The sequence below is a fragment of the Linepithema humile genome, chromosome 3 (assembly GCF_040581485.1).
Source record: "Linepithema humile isolate Giens D197 chromosome 3, Lhum_UNIL_v1.0, whole genome shotgun sequence".
Lineage (NCBI taxonomy): Eukaryota > Metazoa > Arthropoda > Insecta > Hymenoptera > Formicidae > Linepithema > Linepithema humile.
This window is the reverse complement of record NC_090130.1, coordinates 16794568-16814228: the sequence shown is the minus strand read 5'-3', so window position 1 is coordinate 16814228 and position 19661 is coordinate 16794568. Positions and strand designations below refer to the sequence as shown.

General features: G+C 29.7%; 1 protein-coding gene across 1 annotated transcript in view; it reads left to right on the top strand.

Annotated features, from left to right (window-relative positions):
• The first annotated feature begins 3839 nt into the window (after positions 1 to 3839).
• DCX-EMAP (Doublecortin-domain-containing echinoderm-microtubule-associated protein) overlaps positions 3840 to 19661 on the top strand; it is a 587536-nt gene continuing 571714 nt past the window's right edge. The window contains exons 1-3 of the mRNA XM_067352202.1: positions 3840 to 4041; positions 7472 to 7943; positions 10730 to 10907. Of these exons, the coding sequence (XP_067208303.1) occupies positions 3897 to 4041; positions 7472 to 7943; positions 10730 to 10907 (795 nt within the window). The 5' untranslated portion in view covers positions 3840 to 3896. The remainder of the gene's footprint in view (positions 4042 to 7471; positions 7944 to 10729; positions 10908 to 19661) is intronic.

Here is a 19661-nt window from a genome sequence, read left to right as displayed (position 1 = left end):
TCTCTCTCTCTCTCTCTCTCTCTCTCTCTCTCTCTCTCTCTCTCTCTCTCTCTCTCTCTCTCTCTCTCTCTCTCTCTCTCTCTCTCTCTCTCTCTCTCTCTCTCTCTCTCTCTCTCTCTCTCTCTCTCTCTCTCTCTCTCTCTCTCTCTCTCTCTCTCTCTCTCTCTCTCTCTCTCTCTCTCTCTCTCTCTCTCTCTCTCTCTCTCTCTCTCTCTCTCTCTCTCTCTCTCTCTCTCTCTCTCTCTCTCTCTCTCTCTCTCTCTCTCTCTCTCTCTCTCTCTCTCTCTCTCTCTCTCTCTCTCTCTCTCTCTCTCTCTCTCTCTCTCTCTCTCTCTCTCTCTCTCTCTCTCTCTCTCTCTCTCTCTCTCTCTCTCTCTCTCTCTCTCTCTCTCTCTCTCTCTCTCTCTCTCTCTCTCTCTCTCTCTCTCTCTCTCTCTCTCTCTCTCTCTCTCTCTCTCTCTCTCTCTCTCTCCCTCTCTCTCTCTCTTTCTCTCCCCTCCCTCCCTTCCTCCCTCCCCCTTTCCTCCCCCCTCCACCTCCCTCCCCCTCCACCTCCCTCCCCCTTCCTCTCTCTTTCTCTCTTTCCCTCTCTTTCTCTCTCTCTCCCTCCCCCTTCTCTCCCTCCCCTTCCCCTTCCCTCTCTCTCTCTCTCTTTTTCTCGTTATTATCTGACAGCTAAAATACAACACTTGATCATGTGTTGAACTGCGAATGCGGCTAATGCAGGAGTACTAATGTAATGTCTTGGCCTTCCACCTTAGAATCAATATACTTTGTCGATCGGTTATCTCATGAATTACTGATCGACTGTTCAAATATTAAATATTTTTGAAGCTTTCAAATATTTTATCTGAATTTTTCGTAATTCAGAGAACCGGTAAATTCGAAGTTCGTAAAATCTTCGGTATATTAAATATTATACATTTATGCGGGCGTAAATACACATATACGCACGCGCATGCACGCCTTAATGTTGCTATGTGTGTGCATATGTACAAAGAAATAAAAAGCAACTATTTGTATTTGTATAAACTAATTCCATAAGCGAGAAACAACAAAAACATAATTTCAATTATTATCTAAATAGAAATTATTTTAATTAAAATTTAATTTAATAAATTATTGTTTAAATACATATACATATAATTGCAAATAAATAAATTGTTTTTATTTAAATTGTTTTTGTTTTAAATAAATATTTTTATACCTCACTTGTTATCTGAATAAGAGTTGGCAAATAAGATCTTTAGGAAAAGTGAACATTTTTTGTTTATTAAAATTTTTATTAATTGTTTTCCATATTGCGTGTAATGTTTTTGACATACTTGTAAATTTATAAATGTACATGTACATTTTCATTTTATATGTAAAGTGAGTTTACATTATTTAAAATTTATTTAATATTTCATAAATTTCAAGATTGAATACTTTAAAAATTTCATTGATGTACTTAAATTAATATCAAATATTAGATCAAACATTAATAGATTTTTTTAATTAGACAAAATGATATAAAAATGTTATGTTAATTAGACAAAATGTTATAAATAACTTTTTATTTTTTATTTATTATGCTTTGTTAGATTTATTGTTTTCTTTTGAAAAGAAAACACTACTTAACACATCTATATTTGGAAAATTACATTCCATATTTTTAAACATTAAGTATTATTTAACATTAAAAGACTTTTATTTGTGATAAAATTTCTAGAAAGTATTAGTCATTAATAGATTAAGTAGAAAGAAACAAAATAAAAAGTTATAAGATATGATATTTCGTGTCATTAGTATATTTAGATAAAGCGTGATAATTTTGCAATAAAACCGAATTAAATAGGCCAAAAAAATATAATACTACGTATGAATTTATAATTTAATAATTGCTATAAATGAATCTAATTTGAACTGATTATATTGCTATGGTTCTGTATCAACATTGTTATTGCTTTTATTAGTTTAAACAGTGGAAGACATTCTAAATAATATGTAGATTAAGTAAGATAAGAAACGAGTGTATAAATCATAATAGAAAATTGATGCTTGAAATGTGTTACGCACGCATATATTTCGTGCAATAACAGAAGGGATAATTACCGAAATGATTAAACTGAAGATAGAAAAGATATTAGTAATGCCGAGTATGTACACTCGTAAAGGAATGAAATTATGAGAATGACAAAATCTGATGTATACAATTTCAGTTATTAATCGACGGACCTGCAGTGAAAACTGCAATTGCGAAATAAAAGTGGTAGATTCATCGGGAATTCTTAACGCTCACATGACACATGATCAATTGACTAGTGTAGTGGAGATCTCAAAATGGAGATTTATCAACATAAATCTCCATTTTGAGATCTCTCTCTCTATATTGAAAAGCAACCTTTTCAATATAGAGAATCTTGAAATTGAAATATTAAAAACGCTGCACACTCCACTCGCTTATGGTGTATTCAGTCTACTTTCTTAGACAGTTTTTAAGCACACGTTAATCAATGTATACATTTATTACATACTAAGAATATACTAAAGAAAATATTGTCTTATTTTCATAATAATACAAATTGTATTGAAATATAACACATGATTTTAATCGTGTAAAATCTATTGATTAAATAATTTCAAATATTTTATAATCTGCATTACAGATAAAGTACTAGGTGCGCAACTAAGTTTCCGGGTTTCACACATGAATGGCGCTAACGATACATGTAGTCGATATACATGTCTAAAGTTGTGTTTTTTTATTAACTTGGACATCTGTCAACAATAACCAGTTATAATACCAACACATATCGCAACGCAAAAATTTTTTTTCTAACAATAAAGATGTCGAGTTTTGTGCCAACTAAACAGCATTTGCGGGAAGCTTTGCTTTTCTGCTTCAACTTGAAAGAAAATGCAGCTGAAGCAGGTCGTTTGCTTAAGAAAGCCTACGGCAAACATGCACCATCGAAAACTACCTGTAAAGATTGGTTTAAACGCTTCAGAAGTGGCGATTTCGACACTGAGGACAAGGAGCGCTCCGGAAGACCAAAAACATTTGAGGACGCCGATCTGCAAGCGTTATTGGATGAAAATGATACGCAAACACAAGACAACAACAACTGATAAATTTGAACCATGCATTGCTCGAAAAACGGCCAGAATGGGACACGAGACACGAACGAGTAATATTGCAGCACGACAACGCTCCGTGCCATCGCACTTCCATCGTCCAGGACACCATCAAAACGCTGAAATGGGATCTGCTACCGCACCCGCTGTATTCACCAGACCTGGCCCCTTCCGATTATCACTTGTTCCGGTCGATGGCGCATGGCTTGGCTGGGCTACACTTGGCCAATTTCGAAGAAGTGCAGAATTGGTTGGATGAATGGTTTCGATTCAAAGACGCGTCGTTTTATCGTCGCGGTATTCATGTATTGCCAGAGAGATGGCAAAAATGTGTAGCTAGCGAGGGACGATATTTTGAATAAACCGTTTTTTGTATTTCTCTTGAAATTTTCCATTTTGCATTGATAAAAAAAACCCGGAAACTTAGTTGCGCACCTAGTATATATATATTTTTTTAAATTATTTATTAAATCTATCTGTTATTAAAATCTATCTTTAATTCAAATCTTTCGTTATATTCTAATAACTTATCATGTTTCTGTAGAAATTTAGATCTTATTTTCAATTTTTCAATTAATTTCAATCTTCAATTTTTATTTTTTAATTCTCAGTTAATATATTTTTCATTATATTGCAAATATAGTAAATACTGATCTTGCAGAATTAATTGATCAAATAAGCAGATTTTTTTTTCATCAGATCACTAAACTTTTTTCTACAATTAAAAGAGTGCAGGTCAAGTAAGGACATACGGAAGTAGTGGCGGCCTCATCTTGCGAATGATCGAGACTGAAAATCAGTTAGGTTCACATACCGACAAAGTGGAACAGAACGAAGAGAAGGAGACAACGGCGGTCGGTGATCATAACGAGAGTGAGAAAGAAGCTGGTAACACTACGACCACGACGATATTAAACAACGTAGGTGAGAGTACATTATCTTGTAAGATTATTTTTAATAATTAAGAGTATATCCAGATAAACATGTGAAAGAACATAAGCATATGTATTATACAATCCAATATAAAGAATTATATTTCTCATTTTTTTTTTAACTTTTTAAAATTTTGTTTTGGATATTATGTTAATTTTTTTTATTATATATTTAGACTAAAACATAATATAGAATGTCACGAAGAGATACGATGATGGTTTAAAAGTGAAGATAAAAAGATAAGAAAAATGTAAAATGAAATACAAATATTCTCTTAATGCATTTATTTAATTGTTATTCTCAATATTAATCACTATTTGTCAAAACATTTGTTTAACTTAGGCACGAGTTTTTGTATTTCGTCATTATAATCTTTGCTGTTTACTGCTGCATACTGCTATAGAATACAACTTTATTTTTCATCTTTTTATCTTTATAAAACTTTTTATTAGCCAGATATTTTTTTATAAACAAAAACAAGTAAAAATAAACTTTGTATTGATATTTTGCAATTTAATATTTTGCAACAATTGCTGCGTGATGTCTGCGAGCAACTGTGTGTTATCGTACAATAAGTAAATACTGTGTATTAACACACATTCTCCTCTTTCATTTTAATTTACGGATCTGAATCTTTTTAATGTAATACCTGCTTTAATTGCCGATTGTTTGACTGTCATTATTTATATTTGTGCATAAATTTTATCTAAGCGTTTTTCTATGTTTTTCTTATTTTCATTTAAACATTTTTTTTTAATGAAAAAAATTTTTATTTAAATTAAAAGAAAAGCAAATAGCAAAGACAAAAAGAAGTCACTAAGTTCAACTTCGAATATCCTGATATACTTTTGTAGTTTATTTCAGGAAAATATAGAGATTAGTTCAGTGCAACTAACAAGGGGAACACCAGAGATTGCCCCCTCCGATTTCGCTGAATTTTATATATGTTGTAAAAGTACCCTCCCACTAATTCATCGTGAAATAATAAGACCCACTTCTCAAGCATTCGCGAAAAAACGCGTTTAAAGATTTACGTGCGCGTAATGTATCGTGCAATAAGAACAGATTGACAGCTAAGCGGCGTGGCTTAGGATAATGCGCCTGATTACTACGCTGCATATTGCTGGTTAAATCTTATTTTTTCAAAAAAATTTTTTTTTTAATCTTTATTGCAGCGTATTACCAGAGCTTGGAATTATTTCAGCTTTTCGGCCGTTTTTTGTGGTATACGCCTCCTTTTCTCTCCTTACTGCGCGCGCCGCAGCTAGGGCCAGCGTCGCCGAGCGTTACGAGCGGCGCTATCCGATTAATGTTAAAAAAATTTATTAACAATATTTTTTTCCTCAATAGCAATAGTACCTCATGGGTGACGTGGAAATCTATTGAAATATTTCCACATAATAAATTTTAAAATAAAAAAAATATTTTTAATAAATTTTTTTAACTTTTAATGATCAAGAGAGAAGAATCCAACATTTATCGGATAGCGCTGCTTCTAACGCTCGGCGGCGCTGGTCCTAGCGGCTGCCGCGCGGTAAGGAGAGAAAAGGAGGCGTATATCACGAGAATCGACCGAAAAGCTGAAATAATTCCGAGCACTGGTATTACTATGGTGAGCACCTTTAAATATTTGACCTGAAAAATTACTGTTTTAATTATAAAATTTATTATATTTAAGAATTATAAAATTTATTTATTTACTGTTTTTAAATTTATGTAATTAAAATTTATATAATTTTAAGATGTGTTATGCAATAAACGTTATTAAATTGAAATTTATTTGTTATTCAAGAAAAAATTTCAAATAATTTTTTACTTTTGCCACGATTTTTATTCTTGTCGCAATGACTACACAGAAAGTCGTTTCTTGGTAAAGGTATCGGTGTAATCATATTCGCTACCAGAGAACTTATTTTCTTTGTGTGACACTGTGAGATAGTTTAAACGGTTTTAAGACCGTTGGGTTTATTCGAGCCACAGCTAGCGATTTTGTTTATTAAAAATTAAAATCTTATGAATTACAAACGTAATAAAAGATTGAAATTTTCTTATTGACTTTTTCCTCTTACTTTCCTTTCCTTTGCTTTCCATTTGTATTATAAAATGTTCTCATTGCATAACACATCTTAAAATTATGTAAATTTTAATTACATAACTTTGAAAACAGTAAATAAATAATTTTTATAATTCTTAAATATAATAAATTTTATAATTAAAACAGTAATTTTTTAGGTTAAATATTTAAAAGTACACACCATAATAATATGCTGCAATAAAAATTAAAAAAAATTTTTTTTAAAATAAGATTTAAACCAGCGATATACAGCGCAGTGGTCAGGCGCCTTATCCACTAAGCCACGCTGTTTAGTTGCCAATCTGTTCTTACTGTACGCTACATTATGCGCACGTAAATCTTTAAACGTGTTTTTTTCGCGAATGCTTGGGAAGTGGGTCCTATTATTTTACGATGAATTAGTGGGAGGGTACTTCTACAACATATATAAAATTCAGCAAAATTGGAGGAGGTAATCTCTGGTGTTCCCGTTGTAAGTTGCTCAACTCGTCAGTTTAGTTCACTTGTCGATCTATCCGTAAGTGTTCTAACTAGCGCTCGGAATTTTCAGGTGATCGATCAGTTGAGACCGTTCTAACTTTGAGTTCGGACATTTCTAGCTGAAGATATGTTTGAGCAGATCCAACTGTTCGTCTCCTCCCCCCCCCCCCTCTCTCTCTCTCTCTCTCTCTCTCTCTCTCTCTCTCTCTCTCTCTCTCTCTCTCTCTCTCTCTCTCTCTCTCTCTCTCTTTCTCTCTCTCTCTTTCTCTCTCTCTCTTTCTCTCTCTCTCTCTCTGTCTCTTTTTCTCTCTCTTACTCTCCTCCTTCTGCAGAAAAGTCAGCTCTTCAGCTTTCATTTTTTATTTGAAATGCATACTAGTTTTACTTTATTTGTTTTGTCCGAGCTTACATTTAAACTGTTCGAATTATCCGAAATGTTTGAACTTGACGCTATTTTTTTTAATTGGTTGAATAGTTTAAACATATAACATCGAATCTTTTGTCTGAGAAGCTTTAATTCTAACTGCATGATTATTTTAGATATTAGTATTAAAATCTTAGAATTTTTAGTTTTAAGTATTTATAAACGGATTATACCTCTTGAAATAAATCAATTACTTTTTATAAATGTTTTTCTCATTTTTTCTCTATTTTTCCTTATTTGGATAAGATGTTTAAAATGTCTACTGTTGCATTTCTTTCTTTAGAAAGCTACGCAATTGAAGCTATCAAATTAAAAAAATAGATTTTTTTATTCATCTTTGCATGATAAGTTACTTTTTTGTTGTGTCGTTTTTCATTTATATCGTGATTTATTAAATGTGCTATTTATAATCAATTTCAAGTAATTCTGACTTTTTCATACAGCTACGATGAAGAAAGAGGAACAAGAAGTATTGCAAACTCGCGAAGATTCGCCAAAGGGCGGTACCGCGAGCATTGCGACGCCCATGGCAATATCGGCGATACCGGTGGACGACATTGAGGATGAGGAGGATGAGGAGGAAGAGGAAGAGAACGTTGAGGGTGAAGAAGAGGAAGAAGAGAGAGACGAGAAGGGTGGAATTGCAGTGGAGGGTGTAATGACGACGCAAGAAGAGGTTGGGGGTGTGTTGATCGGCGGTGAGGGTGGGGGTGGAGGCGGCATGGCCGGTTACTGGAGGCAGAGTAGACCCTCCAGTCCCCGCATGCCGCCTCCGGAGCAGTCGGAACAGTCGAGCCGACCCAAGAGCCGGCACGAGCCACAAGGCGCAAGATATAACAATCTAGGCTACTGGCGAGCGAGAAGGGTCACTTTTTACAAAAATGGCGATCCCTACTTTCCTGGCATCGAGTTCAGGTAAGTGTTAGAATCGAAGCAATATCATTCTAGTCCAAGCTAGTCATAGTTGAAAAAGAAATAGATTAATTTATTTGCAGATTTGTTATACAATTATATATGTAAATATATAAATATATATATATATATATATGCATATAAATATATATATGTATATTAGGCTTATAAATATAATTTTTTTTTAATCTGATATAAACAGAACATACAATAAAATATACAATCAATTCTTTTAAAGAATATTCTATTACTATATGTCGTGTATACTTTACTTTGATATATATATATATATATATATATATATATATATATATATATGCAAAAGATACTTTTATTATTTCAATATTATTTCAAAGTACGAACAATACTTAATGATTATTATATAACTTTTTAGTGTTTTTAAGTTTTTAAAAATATAAATGAAAGAATTAAATTATTTATTATTTTTAATATATGTGTGTGGTGTATAAAATGCAGTAAAATTGTTTTCACTAATATTAAATTACATAAAACTATTTAATTTTTTTACATGAGATTTTTTTTAAATATAAAATTTATATTATATAAATATTTTTAACATTTTAATGTCTGTGTTTAATGTTTTCGATAATTTAAAAATTATCAAAAAATATTGAAAATTTTTCCTAAGTTTATACGTTTTTACAAATTTATAATACAAAAAAATATTTCGTAAAAGAGTAGTGATAATTTTAAAGAATCATATTGTTTTAATGTGCTATACAACTTTTAATGAGTTTTATTGTTAAATGAAATTTATTTGTGAGATCATTCTCTTTCTTATCTTTTGTAAAATTAAAAATATTATAAAATTCTTCAGTTTATAATCAATAATAATATATTTTATTAGCTTTTTGTTTTTAAATGTCATGATTAAGATTCTTCTTAGTAAGTATTTAAATTGTTCAAGACACAAGAAAAATAGTTTTTATCAAAAAGATATATGTATTTTTACTTAAACTAAAAATATTGCTATTAGCAATGTTCTTATTGTAAAGCTCTGGAGTTTTGAGGTTAACTTCGAAGATATTAAAAGCAACATTCTAATTGCCGGAAACAAAAAAAATGTTAATAAGGCTTGTATAAGATAAATGTAAATGTTCAAACGTAAAAAAGTCAATCAATGTAAATTCGAGGTATTGAAACGTTTTGATCGTTTATTTCGATTATGCAATATCAATTACAAGATAATATCAGTAACTAAAATTGATGGATGATATGAATGTAAACGTGACATAATAAACATTATACATTTGTTTCTTGATTTATGTAGTAATTTTTACTCACAAGGAAAGACATACAAGTGTCTCTCTTTGACAAACTTTGAATATGTTGTAGAGTAGCTAAAAATAAAGATACTTTTTTATGTATTTTTTTATATGTTTTTTTAGGGGTTGAAACAATCCCTACAAACTGACACGGTATATTTGATTTTGAGAGAATATCGTGAAAACTAGTAGTACTAGTAGTAAGTTGTACGGTATTTAATGCTCTTTACAATTGTGCATTTATGAATTTTTTAAATATTATATTTTTTTATGTACCCTTTTCTCCCCCTTTATTTTTGCAAATTTCAAAATTTTTTCTAATTCCTGAAAATAATTTGTAATTTTATACAAACAATAAAAGAGTCACATATATTAGAAGATTGACATTTTTACAGACGACTCCAGGATCTCCTTAAGTTTATGCCGGAAATGATAAAGTTCACAAAATAGAAATTTCCAAAGTTTGAACATTTGTGTTTGTTTTATATAAGCTTATTATTTAATTATTTTTATTAAATGAGACTTTGTAACGTTTATATCAAAAATATAACATTGCATTTTTTGAAGATTTATTCTAGTTTACCTTAGTTCTTTGTTTTAATATATATTTAATATATACAGCTGTATATTATATACAGGATGTCCGGAAACTGGTGGCACAAACGGGAAGAGAGTGAAAAATTCTACGTAAAAACATAAGTTGAAAATATAGAGTAAAAATTTTTTATACAAGGCTTTGTTTTCCAAAAAAACAACTTCAATATTTGTGTTTTCAAACATTACTAATATCGAAAGGGTGTACTTTGGGGACAAATAATAAGACAAGATGTGTTTACTTTTTCGTAGAGCGATCATTTGTTCTACTCTTTGAATAACCCGCCTATTCGGATGTCGACGATTAGAACATCGGATTCAATAGTAATTAGCTGCAGCGAAAGCGTTACCGCTACACACACCTAGCACACAAAACATGTCTGTGTTCTTTTGATATTGAGATTGATATATATAGCCATATTGATAGAATGATAGAAACTAAGTTATTGTCGACAAAAGTAAGCTACTAGGAATTCGTACGTAAGGAATCTTATCATTATTATTAACAGTGTTCACAGATATAAGTGCATGCAGAGATAATGTATAGTGAGCTCCGTTGAGATCAGACATAGTTAAGTGCATGCGTACCTGACAAATATTCAAAGTTATTTTTATTGAAAAACAAAGCCTTGTATAAAAAATTTTTATTTTACATTTTTGACTTATTTTTTCATGTAGAGTCACCTCCTTCCTGCTTGTACCATCAGTTCCCGCACATCCTATATAATAAAAACTATGAACATAAATAAAATAAATATTTATAATATAAATAGCAATATAAAAATATAAAATATAATATAAAAATAATATAAAATAAGACAAAAAATCTAATTAAATTTATTCAAAAAATTTTCAAAGATATCTTTTAAAATTATTCGGCATTAGTGTAAAAAATTCTTTAATATTTAGATTCAAACCTGGACGCGACATTGGTTCTCTGGAAGCCCTATTGGATAGATTGTCTCTTCGATTGGATTTACCAAGAGGCGCGCGCCATATTTTCTCAATGGACGGTGACCGAAAGATCAGCCTCGACGAGCTTGAGGACGGTGCCTCTTACGTAGTGTCCAGCTACAAGACTTTCAAAGTAAGTGATCTTTATCAATAACGGAATAATTGTTAGCTATTGCAAGATTATTGTAATAAAGACAGATTAAAGAAAAATTATCAAAAAAGTATACATTTAAAAAATAAAGTTTAATCAATAAAATCAAAGATAAATTTCGAATAATTGATTAAAATATCTATTTAAAATATAAAATTTTATTTTTCACAATTAACATAATTATGTAATTTTTTGATAAAAAAAGTAAATACGATTATATATAATAATTTAGATGATGTTTTGACACAAGAACGCATTCTAATGAATTTTTTAACAAATTAACGAAAGTGTTATGCGTATATTTGCATTTTTTTTTCTTTATGCTAATGTCTATAAATATGTATTAAATTTCTCTTTAAATTTCTTTTTAACAAATTTTTTTAATTTTATTTTTTTAAACAATGCTATATTTAATTAGATTCAATTCGTAATTTAATTCTTTTTAACCAATTAAATTTTTAATTTAAATATAAAATATAAAGTATTATATTACTTGAGCCGCTCAGAAGCCAAACTGGCAAACTCCATCAAACAAAAAGTAAAGAAAATTGATGAACTTATATAAACATTGTTTCTTAAAATTTCGTTTGAAATATATACACAAACAAATATTATAGAATGTATTATTAAACATGCAGCTTTTATGTTATAATGTAAAAAATACATAAAAATATATATGAATAATTGTTCATGTATTTAGAAATTTTGCATGAACTTGGGAAGTTAATCGATTTGGCAATTGAAAATCTTGAAATTACAGAAAAAATAAATACCATTGAATTTAACCATCATAAAATTATATATTATAAGAAAATTTATCATAACATTATTTATTATAGAACTTTAAATAAAAAATCAATATAGCTGTTCTATTTTTATTATTATTGTCATTAGATTCTACTATTATTCGTCAGATACATTGAAAGTACTGTCACCTTGATTTGTTCTTAAATTTTTATAATAATCGTGTTTAATGAGAGAAATATATTTCAATAAATCCATCATGTTTTTTCTCTTTTTTTTTTGTCACAGTTTTACCCGTAGGACATAACAGGTAGTAGGATAAAACAAAGGTTGGTCTATATTTTTTAGAACTAATGGTCCATCTACTTGGGATTTTTTAATATTGATAGAATCGAACTCTGTATCTTCGTTAATATTGCATTTGAATTGTACGAGGGCCATTCAATAAGTAACGAGACAAATTATTATTGCTCAAAAATGATTTATTCAATCAGTACAAAACTTTGGTTACTTTTCAACATAGTCCCCAGCAACACTTATACACTTGTCCCATTTTTCTGCTAATTTGTAAATGCCCTTGGCATAAAATTCTTTGGGTTGATCTCGAAGCCAATTTCGCACCTGATTTTTGACCTCTTCGTTGGACTGAAAATGTTTCCCTCGTAGACCCTCTTTAAGGGGTCCAAACAAATGGAAATCTGATGGGGCGAGGTCAGGGCTGTAGGGGGGATGTGGAAGGATCTCCCACCGCAGTTTCTGAGTTTTTCTTTGTGAGCGTCCGTCAGTTGTCTGGGCACCCATCTCGCACAGGTTTTCTTGTACTGCAGCTTGTTGTGAATAATGTTATGGACAGTTCCAACACTCGCACTTACTTTTTCACTTATCATTTTAACAGTGATACGCCTATTGTCCCGAATTAACGCATCAATACGAGATTCGAGAGAGGAAGTCCCAACTTCGACCGGTCGTCCACTGCGTTGCTCGTCAGAAATTTTTGTACGGCCACTTTGAAACTGCTCTACCCATTTGTAAACGTTCGAACGATTCAAACAATTTTCTCCGTACACTTTTAACATTCTTTCGTGGATTTTACTGCTTTTCTCACTTTCCGCGACTAAAAATCTGATCACGGCACGTTGTTCTTCCACGGTGCAATTCTCGAGCGGACTCGCCATCGTTAACTGAGTAAATTTGAGGTTATGTTTACAAAAATATGATTTAACAGCTGATCAGATGTCATCGCAAGGTTGCTAACTTTATGTCCTAAAAGTTTCATATGGATCAATTCAGCCGTTTTTGAGCAATAATAATTTGTCTCGTTACTTATTGAATGGCCCTCGTATAACATGTGGTTTCGATCTTTCTAACTTAATCCATTGCATTTTGAGCCAATTTACTAAATAATCCCGTAATTGTTTTTTTTTCTATTAGTTACATCCTCTAATCGTTTTGTTGAGATAAATCTTGATAAGTTATTTCAACCACATGAAACGGTGCTTTCTTCTTACAAGTTTTGATTATTTCATACCAATCGTTGAGAGAAAAAATGTTTTGAATCTTTTTTGCATGTGACTTGATAACGGAAAAATCTGAATCATTAGGCAACTGACTATGTTTACTTACTAAAAACTTCATTTTAAATAATTTAATTTTTATTTCTGTAGTTTGAACTAATTTTAATAAACTTAAAACAGTTTTAATGTTTTTATTTTTTTCGATATACTTCTGACAATTACACAGAACCACAAAAAAAATTTTTGAAAATAAACTCAAACTAGAGTAAGTGTTTCTTATAGCTTTTGGATCACTAAATCCAAATTCGTAAGTCGTTTTGCTTCATGACGTTCAGCTTTTTAGATAATCAAGAAAAATGATGAAAAATCTGTTAAAATTGAAAGAAACATTTGAGGAAAGAGCAAAAATAAATATGACATTAAAATACGGTTGCAGAACTGCTTTAAATTAATTTTGGTAAGTTAAATAAAGTGCAAAAAATAAAAAAAAATTTCCTTTACTAATGTTAGGTATTATAGCCTAACACGTCGTAAGACAAATCGACGTAAATTATTACCATTGTGCAACAAACAGTCAGGCGATCTACGTGAGTTATACTAGGTCTTTTCAGAAATGGATTTTAATTGTTACTTTTGGAAGATAAGTTAGGTAAGTTAGACATAGAGTTGAGCACGAAATAGATCAGTATAAATTTCAAAAAACTCTAAAATCGATTTGTTTTACGACATGGGTTATAATACCTAACATTAGTAAAGCAAAATTTTTTTTATTTCTTGCATTTTATTTAATTTACCAAAATATATTTAAATCAGCCACTTGCGCCCTAATATTTTTTCTCTCGTCTTCCTTCCTTTCAAATAACTTCCTTACTTTAATTCATACATTCTGATTCTCGAATAATGAGATCGATGTATGCATTTTTCGTACACTTCAGTATCTCGAATCTGAGATCAGTGTACATTTTAATGTCTTAATGCAGACAAATCAAGTTTCTATACGAAACATTAAAAATTTCGCACTAACAACCAGCGTGCTCGATAAGCCTCTTCATATATATTGATATGATATTTAAATCAGTTCTGCGACCGCATTTTAATGTCATATTTACTTTTGCTTTTTCCTCAAATGTTTCTTTCAATTTTTACAGATTTTTCATAATTTTTCTCGATTATCTAAAAAACTGGACGTGATGAAGCAAAACGGCTTACGAATTCGGATTCAGTAATCCAAAATCTATAAGAAACATCTACTCTGGTTTGAGTTTATTTCCAAAAATTTTTTTTCGTGATTCTCTGTTATTATTGAAGAATCACTATCTGATTAATTATTTTGTTTATAAATATTATTGTTCTTTGCTATTTTAAGAATTACCAAATTTATTGAAAATAAAGAAATTACTATCAAATGGAGTTAATCACAATGGATTCTGAAGTAAATTATATATTATTCATTAGGAAAAATTTTGGCTATGTTGAGATAATAAATAGAATTATAATTTATTTTATTTATAAAAAGTTAGGCACCAATCACATGCTTTGGTACTAAAATTGAAAAGATTACACAAAGTGGAGTTAGCCATTTTGGCCTCCGAGCGGCTCAATTAATACATTTGTTAATAAAAAAATATTAGTTATAAAATTGATAACCATATAAGAAAGTATTAAAAAAATAGACATAAAAATAAATCCATAGCATATGATTTGCTTTTTCTCATAGTATACGTTGAATTGTCTATAACAATTGAGAAAAAGCTAAATATTAAGCAAGAAATTATAGAAATCGAATCGTGCCTAAAAATTTTCTGACAAGAGAATTTATATTTACTGAATGTAATACGAGTGCAGTTGATTTTAGCACTGCTTCTAAATAAATATCGCTAATTTCATGATTCAAATATTCAGTGGCGGATTTAACGGTCGAAAGGGGCCCCCATAAAAAAATTATTTATTAACATTTAATGTAACCCGGGGCGACGTGTAACGCGTAAAATCGTGAAATAGACTACGGTACTTCTAATTCTATCAAAGAACATAAACGCAATGAGAAGTATCAACTTGTTACGTTTCATTTTCAGGCTGATTGAGATTGGTTTCATTTGGAGTAGGCGACACATTTTAAAAGCTACAAATGGAAAAGACAAAAATTTTAGGAGCAAATTTAATCATTAGTCATCAGATCCAACGTAATCGAGATTTGTTAAAATACGCGAACACGTTAACAAGTATTAAAAACGGGTCCTACCTACATAAAAGTGGGCTCCTTGTAACGTTTGCGGACTGGACCTTTTTTCTTAAATCCGCGACTGCAAATATTCATCTTTATTATTATGTTTTTCCATTTGTCCTTTATTAAAAAAAAATAAATATTATAGGCAATTGCTTTTTATAAAAATTTCATATAAGAAAATATATCGTTTTCTGGTTATTAGACACTTGTTCACAAAACACTTGTAATTCTTAAACATGGAAAATTTTACAAATGATAAGTTATCCGTTATTTTTATTTTATTTAGGAAGTCGTAATAATAATAACAATAGTAATAATAATAACAATAGAAGGAAGAAGTAATAAAAATTATAATAAAACCCAACATTTATGTATTATATTATTACACAGGGTGTCAATTAAGTCCCGGGACGGCTGAATATTTTCTAATGTAAGGTATTTTTGAAAAAGGTCAAGGTTATTTCTGAAGTAATTTTCAACGAGGAATTCAACGGTGACCTTCAATTTGACCTTGAGCTTGACCTTCAAGGTCATTTCAAGGTTAGGTTAGGCTGCATGTTGCAAACTACATATTTTTTCTTGAAAGCAACTATGTGTTTTCTTTATACCAATTGATTCGTCTCATTATTTTATGCATAAAAGTATTAAGGTAAGATTCCCAAAAATTGAATGTTTTACAAGATATTTTGTATTTTATGTCAAAATACTGTAATTTACAAGCCTCATAACTCGAAAAGTACTTAATAAAAAATAACTTCATTATAGTGTTTTGAAAAGCTCTTGACACCAGCTATTAGATTTTGGAATCAAAAATAAGGGTTTCTATTTAAAAAACCTAACCTAACCTTGAAATGACCTTGAAGGTCAAGCTCAAGGTCAAATTGAAGGTCACCGTTGAATTCCTCGTTGAAAATTACTTCAGAAATGACCTTGACCTTTTTCAAAAATACCTTACATAAGAAAATATTTAGCCGTCCCGGGACTTAATTGACACCCTGTATACCCAACATTATGTATTATTATACACGGTGCGGAAAAAGTACCGGGATCCTGAAATATCTCGAAAAATATTAGTTTTATAAAAAAATATTTCAAATAGAAATTGTAGGGTTTTAAGTAACGCATTGCATGGCAATATTAGCGTGACCTTGAATAGTGTTGTTAAGATCACGTAAAAATCACTTAAAAATTTTTAAATAAAAACCCTCATTTTTTATTGCATATTTTTGTAGCTAACTTTGAGAGGTTTTTAAAACGCTATAGTAAAGTTATTGTTTTTTAAGAACTTTTTGAGTTATAAGACTTGAAGAAGCATTGACTCTTTTTGTCTTATTTTGCTCATTTTGAATTGATAATTTATTTATTTGATATATGTAGGAAAAAGTAGCATAAAACGGATCTTTTTATTTATACAAACCGCCAAATTTTGCAAGAAAGATTTTGTGATCTAATTTTTTAGCTAGTTTTTTTCTAAATATTTGGAGATAATATTTCATAAATTATATTTAAATAGGAATTTTAATACAGATAAATAAAAATAAGATAACGTAATGTTGTCATGTGAGATAAGATGAACCAATTTAAATATTTTCACTGGAATGGCTCATTTTCTGTCATAAGATCCTTAATCGGAAACTTTTATAATAAATAAAGTTTGACGTATCAATAAAATTATATGACAAAATATAAAAACAATTTCAGCCCACGTTAAATTAACAAATTTGAAGTAGGAAGATCAAAGGTCCAAAGCAGGATCTTAATTGAAGGCTCGGATCAAAGAACTCGCCCAGCGCTCAAAATCCTGTCAAAGTATTGTCCAACGTCTCAAAGCATGAAAATTTTGAAAGTCGCAAAATTAATTTTTTTTTAAATATATGCTTGTAAAGAATGACGAGACGGAACTTTCTTCTATTTGTAGTTTTTTTGTTCGATGCTTATTTTTAATAATAAAAATAAAAAACTGAAAAATTTTTATCCCCAAATTCAATAAGATTTTAAGATATAAATTGTCGTAATTTGGCCAAATTTTGTTGAAATTGTTTGAAATTTGGTATACGCATGCAGTATAGTCTAGCGATGCCTACAAAACAATAAAGAAGCTGAAAATCGCCTATTGTTTAATAATAATTAATTGCAAGTTGGTAACCGTTACCACGGTAACCGGTAACCACGTTTTTTTAGTTTCGCCGATAAAAAGTATTGAGGAAACTTGAAATTTGAAACAACCTCCAGTGAGACATTTGTTCCTCACTATTGAAGGAAGGTTTCTGGAAATTTTCAGATCGATTCATTAAAAATTTGCGAAAATATGCATTTTATAAGAAAACATGCGACGCCGGCAATAATAGCTCCGCGAACGCTGAGCATCATCAGGCAGCGTACTCGCCTTCGGCTTTTCAGGACTCGATTTTTTAAAACTTTAACTATTGTTATTTGTTAAATTACTATCGTCCTAGAGACCGCGTCTCTGGAGTGTATGTGAAATATTTCGAAATAATAATAATAAAAGTATTTATTTAAAGAACCGTATAAATAATAGTTCGATATTTCGTGGGGAGTGGGCGACTGTTCAAATGTATAACCATTAAAAAATCATTACATTATTACCTAACCAATTTTCACACACTATCTTATTGTTAGAGTATTATTTGGTGTAGCAGCGCCAAGTTTTTTTGCATTATGTTTTTACTCAGATTAAATTTTATTGGATATATTTTTATTAATTTAATTAAATTTAAATTCTCTTTTAAACTAATTTATTGTACATTTTTTAAAATCGGTGTTAGTTTTTGTTAATGTATGTTTCGCAGGAAATATAAAATAATTTTTTTTTTGTAGTAATATGTATAATTTTTTATTTCCATTTGGCTCCATTTTCTGATATCATATTTTTTATAAGTAGAATATATAACAGATATTTTTTATTTAAAATGTACAATAGCTTTTTCATACATAAATTTAAATATACAACAGTTTTTTCTGAAAAGTTTAAATATATACGACAGTTTTTTTTTTATAGAAGTATATGTATAACACTTTTAATAATTGCATATACTTGATACCTTTTTTGTACCTTTTTTTAAAAAAAGTAAATTTTTTATTTGATATCATTCCTTTTTTAAATATTATAAAAGGTTCCGCAATGGAACATTTATTTTTCACAATTATTCTAAAAATAAAATTATTTGTAATCTATTTCTATTTACTTCAACCTATTAAACTCAATAAACTTTGATTTAAAATAAAATTTCTATATTACTTTAATAATATAAAAAGTATCAAGAATGATCGATTATATAATCAATTTTAAAAATAATAATTCTAAATATTAGAATTTATTTGAACAACATTTAAATAAAAACCAAAATTCTGATTTTTCTAAAATTAATTCTAGATTTAAACTTTAATACATTTTTCAATTAAAAAAAAAAAAAAAAAAAAAAAAAATAATGTTTTGAAATTACAACACAATGTTGTAAATTGTTAATCTCTCCCAAAAAAAACACTGGAAGGGTTAATTTAGGTTAATTTATGTTCGCGAAAAACACGCGGATTGTGTGTGCTAGACGAGGCAATAATCTTAAGAAAAATCAAAAATATGTATGTTCGGTTAAACGACGCAATACATGGTTCTCAGTTTTGTTGGTTCCAAACAGTCGAAATAAAATGAGGCTCGTTTATTGCACCATACTGTGAATGTCAAATAATGAAAATTAATAAAAAGTGATTAAATTAGTGAAGATTGAATAAATAAACAGAATTAGTCAAATATAATTTCGATAGAATATATTTTATAATTATTAAAATTTAAACAGAAGTCAATAAATTGCAAAACTATAGTCGTTGATATTCTTATGACATACATATGCCTAGGCAAGTCTAACTGATTCTGAAATATCCAAAAATATTGTTGCTTCCAAGATGGTTCTTTGTCTCAGTTAGGTAACTTTTAACTAATTCAAATTCAACTTAATGCAACGATGATTAATTTTATAAAAATTTGACTCCTATAAAATTAATCATCGTTGCATTAAGTTGAATTTGAATTAGTTAAAAGTTACCTAACTGAGACAAAGAACCATCTTGGAAGCAACAATATTTTTGGATATTTCAGAATCAGTTAGACTTGCCTAGGCATATGTATGCCATAAGAATATCAACCTTGTACCAACAGAATTGTTAAATTAAAAAAAAGAACGTACCTCATTGTAATTACTATAAATTTCGATGTAACTTGTCATGATAAAACTG